This window comes from Oncorhynchus mykiss, chromosome 18 (assembly GCF_013265735.2).
Source record: "Oncorhynchus mykiss isolate Arlee chromosome 18, USDA_OmykA_1.1, whole genome shotgun sequence".
Taxonomy (NCBI): Eukaryota; Metazoa; Chordata; class Actinopteri; order Salmoniformes; family Salmonidae; genus Oncorhynchus; species Oncorhynchus mykiss.
Genome location: NC_048582.1, coordinates 46,015,278 through 46,028,820, shown reverse-complemented (window position 1 = coordinate 46,028,820; position 13,543 = coordinate 46,015,278). Strand labels below are relative to the sequence as shown.

Sequence of the window (13,543 nt, the reverse complement as noted above, 5' to 3'; positions counted from 1 at the left end):
ATTGACGTGGAACTGTGGAACTCAGTGAAAGTAGAAAGGACCTCTGTCATCAGAGCCACCGGAAGCTCTCTGACTGTCGTCGCCGCTTCAGTCTTGTGTTTCCTGTTTACGGGCGGGAAGAGCGAAAGAAGCTAAACTATTGGGTCTGTGTTCTTGCATCGTTGTGTTTCAAACATCAGCGGTACGTTGGTTTTTGTTTCTTAGCTCAGTTTCAATAATTTATGATAAACCGAATTCCCCGCGACTCTGATATATATCTTTGCTTGACCTGTGCCTAGAGTTTAAAGGGATTTGAAGCGCGAAACTGATGGAGGAGCCCGCAGATTCCGGCGGTGGCGGGGCAGCACAGGGCCCCATGGCGCAAGTGGCGGAGATCCGCTGCCCAATAGCAGCGCGTCCTATGCGGCTGCTGGAATGGAAAGTCAAACCCGGTTCCCTCGTCAATGTGGACTCGGTATTGGCGTTATGTGCTCCCATCCCACCGGAGAAAGAGTCCGGGTCCCATCCGCCAGAACAGCCCAATCGGCTGTCAGAGAAGAAGCTGAAATCGGACCGAGCTGGAGTGGTGAAAGAGCTATGCTGTCAACTTGGACAAGTCATATCGCCTGGGTGAGTCTGCAAGCTAACTAACGTTAGCTATATAGACTGTCAGCCATTTTTTATAGTGTGCTGTGTATACTATGTTCGTTAGCTAATGTTGTTACTTATAGACCAAATTCGAAGTAGCATAGCTAATTAGCCTAGCTAATAAATGGTAACGCTAGCTAGCTATGCTAACCCAGTGCGTGTGCTGGAGCGCCGATCTCTACAACAGCTGGATGGATCATGTACATTAACGAGTTCGTTTTGCAGAGCCCGGTGCCCGGGTGCCGAGTTTGTTTATTTTAGACCATTCCATTGGTCCGTATGTGAAATCTCCACCCACAAGGGGCACCGGGCCATGCAAAACGAACTGGCCCAATATTGTAGTACTACGCACATGACATCATCCACATGGTATCGAGTCGTCAAGTTTGCACGCTCGAGCACTTGGGGAAGAAGAACTGCGAATACTTTGTTCTGCTTGAGCCTCAAACATTTTAGTGTTATGAATTTGTGTAACAAATAGAAAATGACTCACGTAAAAGTCACCCAGTAAAATACTGCTTGGGTAAAAGTTTGGTTTTAAATATACTTAAGTATCTAACGTAAAAGTATAAATAATTTCAAATTCCTTATGTTAAGCTAGCATGTGAGTGTGGTGCAAAGAGTTTAATGATAGTGTTTCTGTTATTTACCCACCAGTGTTGTGATTGGCTGGGATGTTCGCCTATTAAATACTCCTGATGGAGCAGTATCTTGTCAAACTGGGAAAGCTGTTCTGACTTTGGCTGTGTTATCTAGTGGAAATTTCTGTCATTTCTTGGTTGCTAACATTGTACACTGTTAGCTCAATTACAGTTTGTAAAACAAATAAGCACTGAATAGTGTCAGGAATCGTTGTACCATCTATGATTCAACAGGTTTTGGTCCACTAGCTTCAAACAGCTGTAAAAACTATACTTTTTTGTTTAGATGGTACAATGATCAAATTGACCGGAACGGTGCAGATTTTTCTCAACCAGGACATTAGTGATTTCCTTAGATAACACAGCCACAAAGTTTTAAACGTTTTCCCAGTTTGTCGAATATCACAACACTTGTGGCTAAGTAATACTGTGAAACACAATAAATCCACTATTAGTGCCATATTTTATGGCATATATATATATATAATATAATATAATATAATAAAAAAAATCCTGTGTAGCACCTTTAACCTTTTTTAGGGGGCAGTATCAACCTAGACTAAATTGCACTTTTAAACTGGACTAACAGAAATTGCATTTCTTAGATATGGTTTCAAATAGTCTCGGATTTGCCCTAGTCTAGATTTAAAGTTTGATTTCTAGAAGGACAATTAGTTCATCTAGATTTAAGTGCAGGCTGTATTTAAACATGTCCTGAGGAAGGTTTAACGTCAGATTAATGGATGTTGGCCCCCAGGTTGACCTTGGCAATGGAGGAGAATGATTTACCTGGACTATTTCAATGACGATCAAAGAGTGCTACCAAGGCCAGACCGAAGGGCGGTTATAGACAGGATCAACACACTGAATGATTTAGATAAAATCAATTTCGGTGACCGTTTCCGTATATACAAAGCAAATGCAGCTTTGTTTGTTTGCTTGAGCCAAGACTTTCATCTGACTCTCTTAGGGGAAAGCCCTTCCCTACAAGTACTGGTCAACTTGAGGTTTTTGGAATCTGGAACCTTCCATTGTGAAACAGGAGATTTGTATGGTGTAAGTGAACTGACTGTATGCAACATAGTCCAGAGTTTGCAATGCTATATGTGAATTGAAAGACCATTACATCAAGTTCCCTGATGCTGCTGCCCAAGCCAACTATCAGGTAGAGTTCTATGAATATGGGAACTTCCCTGGAGTCATTGGCTGTATAGGTGAATGTCATATTCCCATCAAGTGTCCCTCTACAGCAGATGCTGTGGAGTACAGGAATCGTAAAAACTGGTTCTCAATAAATGTACATGGTGTTTGCAGTTCTCCAACATTGTTGCACATTGAACTCATGACTCAAGGATTTTCCAAAACGCCTCATTGTATGCTCAGCTTGAAAGAGGACAACCTAGTGGAATCATACTTGGCGACAGTGGGTATGCACAGATCAACTTCTTGGTCACCCACTATCGTCATGCAATAGGACCTGAGCAACAACGGTATAACCAAGCTAATATCTGCACCAGAGGTGTTTGGTGTATGGAAGAGTCATTTCCAGTCTCAGAAACACATTACACGTTCAACCAAGAAGATGCTGCATTCACAATGAACTCAAACAGCATGGTTTTTAATTCACAAATGGAAATATCAGGACCCCAAACTGGTGCTGGTTTGAGAAGAACATTGCTACTGCTGCTGCTTCCTGTTTCTCTCCTCCTTCATAGCCAACTCAACATGAGGGATTTGCATCTTCATATCATGGTCTTCTTTTAAATACATTTAGGTTGCGCTCATGAAATTCCTAGGCCAGTTTCTCATGCATGCTCAGCTTTTGTCCTCCGGCCCGGTTAGTGACAATCTGCCCTTCTGGCTGCTGCAGATGAGCCAGATGTAGCGGGCTGAACTTCATCCCGTCTTATCCCCTCCAAGCTATGGTGTTCATCTGCCTCAAGAAAATGATTACATTGCTGCATTAGAGAACATCATTTATTAAAGAGTTGAGTTTGTTACATTTTTATTATGGGAGTGCAAGAGATGACTGACATTACATATTCCCTACAGTGCCGGGATGGCACATGTTGAATGAATGTGTCTTACAAAATGAGGATTGGAACAGTCCCCCATCTGTCCAAATGGTCATCATCGGGGATACCTTCCAGGGGTTGCTGACTTACTATGATCCCGGTCAACAAGTCCCCCAGCTCATCTGTCTTTGGTCTTCTTTTTTTTTAAATTGAACCTTTATTTAACGAGGCAAGTCAGTTAATTAAGAACAAATTATTATTTACAATGAACGGCCTACTGGCGAACAGTGGATTTTTACCTTGTCAGCTTGTCATTCGATCCAGCAACCTTTCAGTTACTGGCCCAACACTAACCACTAGGCTACCTACCTCCCCTGTCTTACCGGGGGCCCGCCACCAGTCTTGAAATGCTCCCTACGAGCAGCAGCATTTGTATTGTTTAAGTAGATTTTTGTTTTTCCATAGGACCTTAGGAAGACGAGATGTTCTAGAAATTATATGAATATTTATGTATGATATTGTTTGTTACATTTCTGTCACACATGCATTCAGGCCCCACTGTGTTGTCTCAGATTTGTAAAAGTGGGCCAACAGTAAATACACTATCTTACCTGAAGTTGTTGTAGTGTACTTTTTAATTTGTGTTGAATTCATTACAAATGGTAGTCCAGGCATTATTTTTCTTGTTTTCTGTTGCTGTATCATGCTGTTTGTTCTCAATAATTGGGTAGTTTGCCACAACTTTTTTTTTTTCTCCCAAAGTCATTGAAATTTCAACATTTTCTTTTACCTCGTCCATTGTTTAGGTGACGTGCTCCAATTCCACACAATGCTTAATGTATTACTGTCCCATCCCTGGTTTTTGAAGCATCCTCAGGTCAGCACCATGTGCACATCGTTAAACTGATTTAAATTAAACTCTGTCCGGGAAACCGCCCATAAAAATCTGAGTTACTAAGCTGACATATGGAATTGTTTGAAGATGGTCATACCGGCCTCCCGAGTGAGGCAAGGCACTGCATCAATACAGACCCGTGTTCGATCCCAGGCTGTGTCGCTGCCGGCGACGACCGGGAGACCCATAAGACGGTGCAATATTGACCCAGTGTCGTTAAGGGAGGGTTTGGCCGGCCGGGATGTCCTTTTCCCATTGCGCTCTAGTGACTCCTTGTGGCTGGCCCGGGCTCATGCACGGTGACTTCGGTACAGTGTTTCCTGCGACACATTGGTGTGGCTGGCATACGGGTTAAGCGAGCAATGCTGCTTGGCAGGGTCGTGTTTCGGGGGGATGCATGGCTCTCGACCATCGCCTCTCCCGAGTCCGTATGGGAGTTTCAGCGATGGGACAAGACTAACTACCTATGTGGATATCACAAAATTTGGGAGAAAAAGGGGCTAAAAAAAATATGGTCATATCATGGATCATTTAGCTATTTAATTTTGAATTGTAGGGCCCCTGTAGGTATCCCAAGGAAAAATATATATATATATATATAAATATAAATTTGGCCTGTATGACTACACCTATTTAACCCCTTTTCTTTGTTGGCACAAAACCTGTGACACTTGTGAGGGCTGTAGAGAAAAATGGAGAACACCATCATGTTGGTGAGCGTCATCTTTCCATAGTGGTGTATTAGTCAGTCGGCCAAACCGTTCGTACGCTGCGTACGTCTCCTGGTCTGACCGACAGCGCTGTAGCTCGGCCACTTTCCACGGGTGCGTCTATAAACTCTCAAGGATTTTAAGGGGGAAACTATTATGCTGCAGTCTCAAGTGCATCTTCTCTTCCAGTGTTGTGGTTGTAAGAGTAGAAGAATGCAGCCATCCCATTGTGATGAAGGGCCTGTGTGCTGAATGTGGCCAGGACCTCACACAGTAAGTGTACACACGCACACAAACAAACACCAAGTTATTCCATGCTAGAATTTCAATTGGCATATTCAAAACATTTTAACAAATGGGCCTAACTCTTAGTTGTAGGTTACCTCTTATCCATTGAGTATGCGTTGCTAAGTGGATTCTCTCTTTCTCTCTCAGGATGCAGACCAATAATGGGAGGCAGCAGGCTCTCATCTCCACGGCAAATGTTTCCATGGTGCACAGTGTCCCTGAGTTGATGGTCAGCTCTGAGGTGAGGTTCGGGGTTGTCATGGCACTAGAAGATGTTTCCTCTGACGATAATGTGACCTTGTAGAAATACCTCTGTCGTTGGAATGCAACTTTTCAATTTAATAGAGACAGTTTTGTTGACGTCGTGGGCCCCCTTTTTATGAATGCCGGGTCTGTGTGATTTGTCCCCCACACAGCAAGCAGAGCAGCTGGGCAGAGAGGACCAGCAGAGACTCCACAGGAACAAGAAGCTGGTTCTGATGGTTGATCTGGACCAGACCCTGATCCACACCACCGAGCATCACTGCCAGCTCATGTCCAACAAGGTATGTGTATCTGAAATCCTTTTCTCTGGCCTATGAAAAATAGGTGGTTTGGTATTTCTATGTCCCAGGCTTTGCTGAGGGTTTGGTATTAAATAGTCTGTAATAAACCACTGGTGGTTATGTAGATAGAACAAAACATTGATGGTTCTGCCCATGCCTCTGCTTTTGTTCCACAGGGAATCTTCCATTTCCAGCTGGGGCGGGGGGAGCCCATGTTACACACGCGACTGCGTCCGCACTGCAAAGACTTCCTGGAGAAGATCGCCAAGCTCTACGAGCTGCACGTCTTCACCTTCGGAAGCCGCCTCTATGCACACACCATCGCAGGTAAGTACACACACAAACACTAGCAGTTATTTAACATTCTCTGACAATTAACGCCTACGTTGAATCACTATATAATTAGATGTACAGTAAGTAATGCAAAAAGTATCAAAAGTGCAAAAAAAAAACAGCCATCACGTAAATGCCAAAAGTGTGTGAGAGCACAGAGTCTAAATGGCAGATTAATTTAAACACAGAATCATCTAGGAGAGGGGGATACCTACTCAGTTGTACAACTGAGTGCGTTCAACTGAAATGTGTCTTCCGTATTTAACCAAACACCTTTGAATCAAATCCCCGAACTGACAAGGTAAAAATCTGTCCTTCTGCCCCTGAGCAAGGCAGTCAACCCACCGGGCCTACATCCTCTGTCAAATCACTACTTAAATATAGATCTAGACTTAATGCCTGAATGCTGTCTGTATTATAGGTGAGAATTGTTGTATTTTTTAATGTTCGTCTATACACTCCCCGGATTGAGAAGTTAGTCACCTAACAAGACTAACAGACATGTCTCACTATGATTGATCTCAGCATTGTAGAGGCAAATCCTGAGTTTTAAGTCGGAGTGGCCACTAGAGGGGAGCATTTACCTTCAGTTTGTGTGACAGGTTCAGTCGGTACTCAGATTCTCTGGGGCTGTGTCACATATATATCGTCTATATAGTAGGGAGGTGCATCTTTCCGTTTCGAGACGATTTAAATATCTATCTAGATACAAGAACGGTTTGATTAGAAGAACGAATCAGTGCGACACGATTCGATGCCCTAACATTTGTTGCATAAACACATTAGTTTTCCATTCTAAATGAACATCTGCTGATGGAGCTCATGAGCTGGGCTTCTGAGCTGGATCTGTCTGAGCTGACTTCTCTCTGTGTGTAAATCATTTATTTGGGTGTGTTCCAGCGGTAAGCCTAACAAGCTTTACTATTTTTATTTGACAACTTTTACTTCACTACGTTCCTAAAGAAAATAATGTACTTTTTACTCCATACATTTTCCCTGACACCCAAAAGTACTTGTTACATTTTGAATGGCTCTCTTTACAGGAAAATGATCAAATTTACGCACTTATCAAGAGAACATCCATGGTCATGTCTTCCCTACTACCTGATCTGGCGGATTCACTAAACACAAATGCTTCGTTTGTAAATTATGTTGGTATGACCCTGGCTATACTTAAATTTAAAAAACAACATCGTGCCATCTGGTTTGCTTAATATAAGGAATTTGAAATGGTTTATACTTTTGATACTTAAGTATATTTACAACCAAATACTTTTACTCAAATAGTATTTTACTGGGTGATCTTTACTTTTTCTATTAGGGTATTTTTATTTTTACTCAAGTATGACTATTGGGTTACTTTTTCCACCACTGGCCGACCTGTAGGCGAAAATCAGCGAGGGAAAGTCGGACCCTGTGGTGTGGAAGTTTACGTGGGACAGATGTTTTGGTACCGTGCCCGTCCTCTCCCGTGATATTTCGTACCATGACCGTCTGCCTCCGCAGGTTGTTTTGGATACATCCCACCTGCTCCAGCCAGATCTCATCCAGCTCCTGCCCACAGTCCTGCAATGTTAAAATTACACCTCTACCGTCTTACTCATTTCCAATTTCCAATAAATGTGTGATTTCGTAAGATTATTTACATGTTCGCAATAAAGTAGTTTTATTAAAACACTCCCGTGTAAACAAACTCATTTGAAGTAGCCCAGACAAAAAGTCACAAAAGTCACCAATCATATTAGCCATTATTTCATTACCTTTAGAAAACGACGACAGACTTTCCAGTGAGAACTGCAAGCTGATAATTGGTTTCATAATTCCTTTCTTATCGGATAATTGTTTTTGCCGCCACTGTTTGGAGCAGGCGCGCGAGCCGGTTGTGTAACCACGCCCCAGTTAGAGGCGAGGAGAGGGACACAAGCGGCCAGAATGACAGAGGGATTCGTGTAATAAGTGGTTTTATAAAGATTCATAGCGTATTGAAAACGGTGGAACGACCGTTATGAAATAATTGGTTTTTCTGACCGCCTGCAGCATGGACCATTCAGACCATGCAGCACACTTCTCTGTCGGGTCCTGCGGGTAACTCTGGAGTCCCACAATAAAAACAGGGCTCTACTATAGTGGGTTTCCCAACAGCTCAGCTCAGATCAATCTCACTTGACAGTAAATTATAATGCACCGTTTGAGCTTTTTATGAATCTAATTATCTGCATTTGGGTTACAGAGATGAACTTTGTCCCGTCAAAGTTTGGAGACGATCTTTCGCTATCAATTAGATGTTATTCTATCATGAATGCCTATGCTGAACGTTGGAAGTGAATGAATAATGAATGTAGTAATTAGTCTGTGGCGCATGGAGGTCACTGTGCATCTGTCTGTTTCTCCAGGTAGATGGGCTTGTTGTTGTTGTGCTTTAGTAGATGCCTGCCCACCTGTGTTCTCTCTTCTCTGTGGTTTAATAGCAACCAGGTAGCGAGGTGTTGGTTGTGCAGTGGGGATGTAGATGCTCCATCAAAGCCCGTCTTTGTTGCTCCTCCAGACACGCATTATTGTACAGCTTCTAAAGAGGAACTGATAAGACCCAGCCTGCATTTAGTTCTCATCTCAAAGCCTTGATGTTTTAATGAGCCCACTGAGTATACAGAGACCCTCCATCACACACACACACACACACACACACACACACACACACACACCGATGCCAAGCAATTTCATTTGAGATTAAATTGAAGAACTTGTGTAGCAAAACAACATGAGATTTGGCTCTAAATGGACTCAAAAGCTTTGTTGTTGGAATGCTACTCAGTGTAGCTCCAGATGGCCGGGGAGTCATGGAAATTGGCTGTTTGGCAAAACGGCACCTTTTCTGAATACATCCTGCTTTTCCACGGAGCTCTTTTAAATAGGATGTTTAATGCAGTCGAGTCTGCTCTCTGCTGCGGCCCAGCGTGCGGAACCAAACCCCCTGCCACACTAACCAAGCTCTCTCTGTCTCTCTCTCTTATATATATATATATATATATGAGTCCATTTTAAAGATGCTCTTCTGGTGTGTCTGTAACTTTGCAGGCTTCCTGGACCCTGAGATGAAGCTGTTTTCCCACAGGATCCTGTCCAGAGACGAATGCATCGACCCCTTCTCCAAGACAGGGAACCTGAGGTCAGACCTGGCTCTCTGTCTGGCCACGCAGCACACTTTGACACACATACTAATAGCGATTTCAGCTAGGACATTTTAAGAAGACTCTTTCCAATATGAAAAGGACATAGCTGATATGTTATCTTTATCATTTTGACACTTTGGAGAAAAGGCATTCACTCAAGGAAGATCTGTGGAATTGGGAGAAACTGATTTCCGCTCAGCCACTACCGCTGAAGAATTCAACTGAGGGAATTAGTGTTGATTAAAACCTGGCAGCAGTCAAGTCATCTGAAGTCACTTGGTTGTCCCCACAGACAATACAGCGCTATAAAACTGAACCATCCAGCTCTAGCATGACTGTGCTATAGATGAGCAGAGGGAATAGCCCATCGCCATGCAGCATTTCTTCTAATCAGTGACTCCTGTTATAGGAAGCCTTTTAGAACACCATCCTCAAAGTCCTAATGGTAGAAACTGTGGTTGTATAGTTATGATGTTCAGATAATTATAGGTAAGAGTGAGAGCCAGAATTCACTTCTAACCTGGAGGGATAGTCCTTCACAAATAAGCAGCCTATTCCCTTAAAATTACTTTTGAGCAGGGCCCATAGGTTATAGGCTACCATTTGGGATGTAGCCTAGGACTGGATAATGGTAGAGCGAGAGCCTAACATTTTGCTCTGTTACTGCCAGTTCAACTTAGATATAACTCTTTCTTTCTGTCCCTCTACACTCTCTCTTGTGCTCCCACTCTCTCCCTAATCTCTCGCACTCTCTTTATCTCTACCCCTCAGGAATCTGTTCCCATGTGGGGACTCGATGGTATGTATTATAGATGACCGGGAGGACGTGTGGAAGTTTGCTCCCAACCTGATCACTGTGAAGAAATACATCTACTTCAAGGGGACAGGAGACATCAACGCCCCGGCCGGGTCTAAAGAGGCTCAGCAGGGAAGGAAAGGTACGGTATACAGGGTCGGAAGACAATGAGCTTAACCGAACGGTGGACTTTTGTTGTGAACTGGTCAATAAATTATAAAGCACAGTGATCTATTGAAACAATCCTTATAAGGGCATTTAGTGCTTTGTCAGTGTAGTGTTTTTTTTGTTGCGTGTTTGTAACAAACTTAAAAACCCTCTGGTGACCAAGTTCAGAGAGGAAGAGGAGGAAGTGGTTTGATGAGCACTTAAGGAATGTGAACTCATCCTGGTTCTCTGGCTGCAAATGGAGTTCTGGCCACAAGGTACCCCTCATCGCGTCTCACTGTTTTGATTTAATTTGCATCAACCGATGCACCATTTTCCTGTGTGGCAGGCTGCAGTGGGAGGGTGAATCTTTTAAGAACATGTTTGTGATACGTAACTGTTATGGTCCCAATAGATGGGGTGGCAGGAAGGTGAGGGAGTTTTAAGTTATGTCGTTGTGTTAAGTTATGATCCTCTCAGCACAGAGGCGAGAGGGAGAAGGCATGGAGGTGACAGGGGAACACTTAGCGATCTTTCTGTGAGAATGCTGTTAAACTCTACCTTTTTAGAACCATGAGAATAGCCAGGAAAATGATCATACCCAAAGGCCAGGGTTGAGCAGAATCCAAATATTTGATCAACTCTCTGAATTAATCAATCTGATCTGTTATAAAGAAGGAATTGGAGCAACCAAGCCTTAACACCTAATCATCAACACTGTATTCATACTCAAGCACCAAGCCTGGGTAGCCATAATGAGATGGGTTCATCTGAACCGTGATTATCATCTTAGTCTCAGGAGGGAGTAGGGAAGGCATTGGGTTCTTTTCTCACAGAGCTTCTCATAGAGGAGATCTGTATAGAGATTTTTTTGATTAGCAGTAAAGATAAACCGGACAAGCCACAAAGGACGGAGAGTGCTTCTCTGGGCTCCCTGGAGAATAACACACACACACACAGGCTGTTAGATCAATTAGGGAAGTGCTGCTGATTTCCGTCACATCACATGGACTAGGGTTTAATATTTTCCTGGTATTTTACAAATCTTCCATCCCGAGAATAATAAATCACTTTTCTCCTTTGATAACCCGTTATTTTCCGCCAAAACAGGAAGTGTCATTCTAAAGCATATAAATACACTATATATACAAAAGTATATGGACAGCCCTTCAAATTAGCAGATTCAGCTAGTTCAGCCACACTGTTGCGGACAGGTGCATAAGATTGATCACACTGCCATGCAATCTCCATAGGGAAACATTGGCAGTAGAATGGCCTTACTGAAGAGCTCATTGACTTTCAATGTGGTACCATCATAGGATGCCACCTTTCCAACAAGTCAGTTTGTCAAATTTCTGCCCTGCAAGAGCTGTGCCGGTCAACTGTAAGTGTTGTTATTGTGAAGTGGCAACGTCTAGGAGCAACAACGGCTCAGCCGCAAAGTGGTAGGCCACACAAGCTCACAGAACGGTAGTGCTGAAGCGCGTAGAGCTTAAAAATCGTCTGTCCACACTCACGACCAAGTTCCAAACTTTCTCTGGAAGTAACGTCCGCACAATAACTGTCGGTCGGGAGCTTCATGAAATGGGTTTCCATGGCCAAGCAGCTGCACACAAGCCTAAAATCACCATGCGCAACGCCAAGTGTCAGCTGGAGTGGTGTAAAGCTCGCCGCCATTGGACTCTGGAAAAGTGTTCTCTGGAGTGATGAATCACGCTTCACCATCTGGCAGTCTGACGGATGAATCTGGGTTTGGTGGATGCCAGGAGAACGTTACCTGCCACAATGCATAGTGCCAACTGTAAAGTTTAGTGGTGGAGGAATAATGGTCTAGGGCTCTTTTTAATGGTTCGGTCTAGGCCCCTTTAGTTCCAGTGAAGGGAAATCTTAACGCCACAGCATACAATGACATTAAAGACGATTCTGTGCTTCCAACTTTGTGGCAGCGGTTTGGGGATGGCCCTTTACTGTTTCAGCAAGACAATGCCCCCATGCACAAAGGGAGGTCCATACAGAAATGGTTTGCTGAGATCGGTGTGGAAGAACTTGACTGGCCTGCACAGCGCCCTGACCTCAACCCCATTGAACACCTTTTGGATGAATTGAATCTGACTGCAAGCCAGGCTTTATTGCCCAACATCAGTGCCTGACCTCACTGATGCTCTTGTGGCTGAATGGAAGCAAGTCCCTGTAGCAATGTTCTAAGATCTGGTGGAACGCCTTTCCAGAAGAGTGGAGGCTTTAGTCGAAGAAGTACTCCTGGCGCCCGTCGTCGTAGTCATCACACACCTCCATGATTTCGTTCAATGAGCTGAAATACTCCCAAGTTTTATAATGCTCTTTATAAGCAGCAAGACCTATGCACCGATTTGTCTTTTAAATCTTGCACCCAAAGACTTCTGATTATGGACTATTGATTATCGAAATGAACACAGGAATTCTTGATTCTGTTGATTTTATGGTACCTGGTCCCGCCCACGTTGATGATGACTGAACACACCCTTAGTTACCACCTCCCGCTGGTTCTACGGGGGGAAATAGAAGGGCGAGAACTCTTTCTCCGTGCTGCCCGCTAGGAAGGCCACCTCCTGGTACATTGCTGATTCTCCTCTGGAGGACCTCGAGGGTCCTGGTTGAGAGGTGGGGGGTTCACTGACCGACTGGGTTGGCAGGGACCTCACCCATCCAGGAGCAGGGTTGGGCTCTATGGAAACAAAGCAGATGAAAGAAAGTTTAGACATAGAAATGACTTCCACTGGTTTATAGGGACGGATTACTTCAGAATCTCAGGATGAACCAGATACAAGTCACTCTTCAGGCTCCTTTTTTTCCCCATTTCTCTCGTCACACCAACAAGTTTTGCATCAGCAGGAACCCCGATGCAGAGAGGAATTCGTTAAGTTGTTGTGGTATTTAACGCGTCGCTGAGGGCCTAAATGAGATGTTTCTCTTTAAAGGATTGTTTAGCAAGGTTCACTAAATTAAAATAAATACAGAGCAATTAGCTGTGGAACGTCGACAAAGACAAGAACAAACTGTTTGGATATACTTGGTAAAACTTCCCGTGATTAATCTTTCACGGGCCATTGACTTTGTTTAGGACAACAGATAAAGTGCAATTAATTCTGCAGCAATAATATCTTGTTTTAATCTTCTTATTCCAACATAGATTTTTATATCAGTATAACCACAGCTTCAGCTGATGAAACAAACTCCTAAAATGTGGCACTTTCCAATGGCACCTTCCAGTCTTACGACTGACAGAATGCAGCTCTGCGTAGCGAGTGTTAAATGATTCATACAAAGCCAAATTAGATCACAGTGAACTACTGTCAGCCACAAAACTCCTCTTCAGGATGCAGCATCACACTAAAAC

At 43.5% G+C, this 13,543-nt stretch overlaps 1 protein-coding gene across 4 annotated transcripts in view; it reads left to right on the top strand.

The window, feature by feature from the left end:
• Positions 1 to 22: 22 nt before the first annotated feature.
• Positions 23 to 13,543, top strand: part of LOC110496375 (RNA polymerase II subunit A C-terminal domain phosphatase) — a 116,943-nt gene continuing 103,422 nt past the window's right edge. For 3 of the 4 annotated variants that reach the window (XM_036952938.1, XM_036952936.1, XM_036952939.1), the window contains exons 1-8: positions 23 to 181; positions 279 to 609; positions 5,078 to 5,161; positions 5,324 to 5,417; positions 5,593 to 5,721; positions 5,898 to 6,048; positions 9,130 to 9,220; positions 9,996 to 10,162. In XM_036952938.1, coding sequence (XP_036808833.1) covers positions 308 to 609; positions 5,078 to 5,161; positions 5,324 to 5,417; positions 5,593 to 5,721; positions 5,898 to 6,048; positions 9,130 to 9,220; positions 9,996 to 10,162 — 1,018 coding nt within the window. In that variant the 5' untranslated portion in view covers positions 23 to 181; positions 279 to 307. Of the gene's footprint in view, positions 610 to 5,077; positions 5,162 to 5,323; positions 5,418 to 5,592; positions 5,722 to 5,897; positions 6,049 to 9,129; positions 9,221 to 9,995; positions 10,163 to 13,543 lie in introns of all 4 variants that reach the window. The other variant, XM_036952937.1, reaches the window with a different exon arrangement.